General features: G+C 50.0%; 1 protein-coding gene across 2 annotated transcripts in view; it reads right to left on the bottom strand.

Moving 5' to 3' along the window:
• Positions 1-1,016: 1,016 nt before the first annotated feature.
• Rbm42 (RNA binding motif protein 42) overlaps positions 1,017-2,107 on the bottom strand; it is an 11,416-nt gene continuing 10,325 nt past the window's right edge. For both annotated transcript variants that reach the window (XM_008828028.1, XM_008828031.2), the window contains 2 exons: positions 1,336-1,530; positions 1,017-1,244 (listed from right to left, as the gene is read on the bottom strand). In XM_008828028.1, coding sequence (XP_008826250.1) covers positions 1,132-1,244; positions 1,336-1,530 — 308 coding nt within the window. In that variant the 3' untranslated portion in view covers positions 1,017-1,131. The remainder of the gene's footprint in view (positions 1,245-1,335; positions 1,531-2,107) is intronic.

Genomic DNA, 2,107 nt, shown 5'->3' with positions numbered 1-2,107 from the left:
ACAGTTGTTAGCTGCCATGTGGGTGCTGGGATTCAAACCCAGGTCTTCTGCAAGAAGTGTTTTTTAAATTTTATGTGTATGCATGTATTGTCTGCATGTAGGTAAGTGCACTTGTGTCATGCAATGCCAGAGGAGGTCAGAAGAGGCTGTCAGATCCCCTGGAACTAGAGTTAGGGACAGTTGTTAGCTGCCATGTGGGTGCTGGGATATGAACCCAGGTCTTCTGAAAGAACAACCAGTTCTCTCAACTGCTGAGCCATCTCCCCAGCCCCGACCCTGGCACCCTTTGACCACAGCACCAGTTCCTTAGCTGGAATGGTGACACTCAGCATGACCTTCAGAGATTTTATTATTGTTTTATGTGTATGAGTATTGCCGGCATGTATGCAAGTACACCAGTGTTGTGCAAAGCCTGCAGAGGCCAGAAGAGGGTGTTGGATCCCTTGGAACTGGAGTTACAGTTGTTACCATGTGGGTACTGGGAATCAAACTCGGGTCCTCTGGAAGAACAGCAAGTGTTCTTAACTGCTGAGTCATCTCTCCAACTCCCAAGCTCCAGAGATTAAGAGGCGAGAAGCTGAAGATTAGGCTCAGATGGCAGAGTGCCTACCTAGCATGCAAGAGGCCCTGTGTTCAATCCCCAACACTACAAAAACTGGGTATGAGCACAGGCATGTAATCCTAGAGTTTGAGGCCAGCCAGGGATATAAGATCCTGTCTGACAAAACCAAAAGAGGGCAATGGCAAGATGGCTCAGTGAGTAATGATGCTTGCTACCAAGCATGATGACATGAGTTTCATCCCCAGAACTCACATGGTGGAAGGAGAGAACCTACTCTAATAAGTTGTCCTCTGCTGTTCTTACAGAGGCTACACACACAAATAATAAAATGGGCACACAAGAGAGGCTCTAAATTGTGCATGTGGATGTGTGCATGGTAAACTTTCAAAGCTCCAGGATCTCAAGTGGGGTGTACCAGGCCCTGTCTCCAGAGTGCTTCTAGATCCAGCCAGGGTTGGAAATGAAGGTAAATTTATTGAAACTGGTGATGGGTGAGTGCACAGCTGGGATTTTCCAAAGACAGCTGTGGGGAGGAGCCAGCACGGTGATGGGGTGCCCAGCCACAGACCCTATCTGAGGCCCAACTTTTTCTTTTCCTTCTGCTTCTTTCGAACCACATCCAGGTTCCGGTCCTTCCACATGCTCTTGCGAAGTTTGATGGGGCGTGAGCCCACGTACTTCCCTGTGGGGATGGAGGGTTCAAGGTTAGACACAGGGAATGAGGTTTAGTGGGACCTACCATACCCACTATCCTCAGGGGAGGCCTCACCTACCATTCATCTCTCGCATGGCACGCACATAGTCACTGGGGTCCTTGAAGCTGACAAAGCCATAGCCCTTGGTCTTGCCTGTGCGCTTGTCACGGATCACCTTAGCCTTAAGGAAGGATGGGAAGCGGCTAAAGGCACGTGCCAAGATGTCATCGTTCACCTCGTTGCCCAGATCCCCACAGAAGATCCGGAAGTCATCTGGGGTCAGGAGAGAGCAGAGGTCAGAGCAATCCCAGCCCTCCTCTTCCATCCTCACAGCCTGTCAATCCCCATGCACTACTGACCTGGTAACAGGCGACCTGCTAAGCATCTAGGGCGGGCTTATGCATCTGGGGCCTTTAGGGCCCTTTAAGACTGAGGCACAGAGAGGTCAGGTCACTGACTGAACTCACATACCAAGCAGCACATCTGGGACACACACTTAGGCACCTGCATCCAGAGTTGCCCCCCCACCCCTTTTCACTTCTCTTTTTATCTTTTAATGACTTGTTTATGTGTTTTGATTGCCTGTACATATACTGGTATGGATATAGTGCCTGAAACAGCTGGAAGAGGGAGATAGGGCCACCACTGGGTGCTAGGAAGCAAACCCAGGTCTTCTGGAAGAACAGCAAGTGCTCTTAATGCCCAAGCCACGTCTTCAGCCCACTCTTTAAAAACAAAACAAAACCACCATGTTCTTGCTGTATGTAGCCCAGCCTGGCTTCAAACTCTCAATTCTCCTGCCTCAGCCTCCCAAGTGATGGGATTACAGCTGTGAACCATCCTGCCTGGC

This window comes from Nannospalax galili, unplaced genomic scaffold, assembly GCF_000622305.1.
Source record: "Nannospalax galili isolate Female #2095 unplaced genomic scaffold, S.galili_v1.0 scaffold833, whole genome shotgun sequence".
In the NCBI taxonomy this organism is placed as follows: Eukaryota; Metazoa; Chordata; class Mammalia; order Rodentia; family Spalacidae; genus Nannospalax; species Nannospalax galili.
Note: the sequence above shows the minus strand (reverse complement) of the source record. Positions and strands in the feature narration are given on the sequence as shown.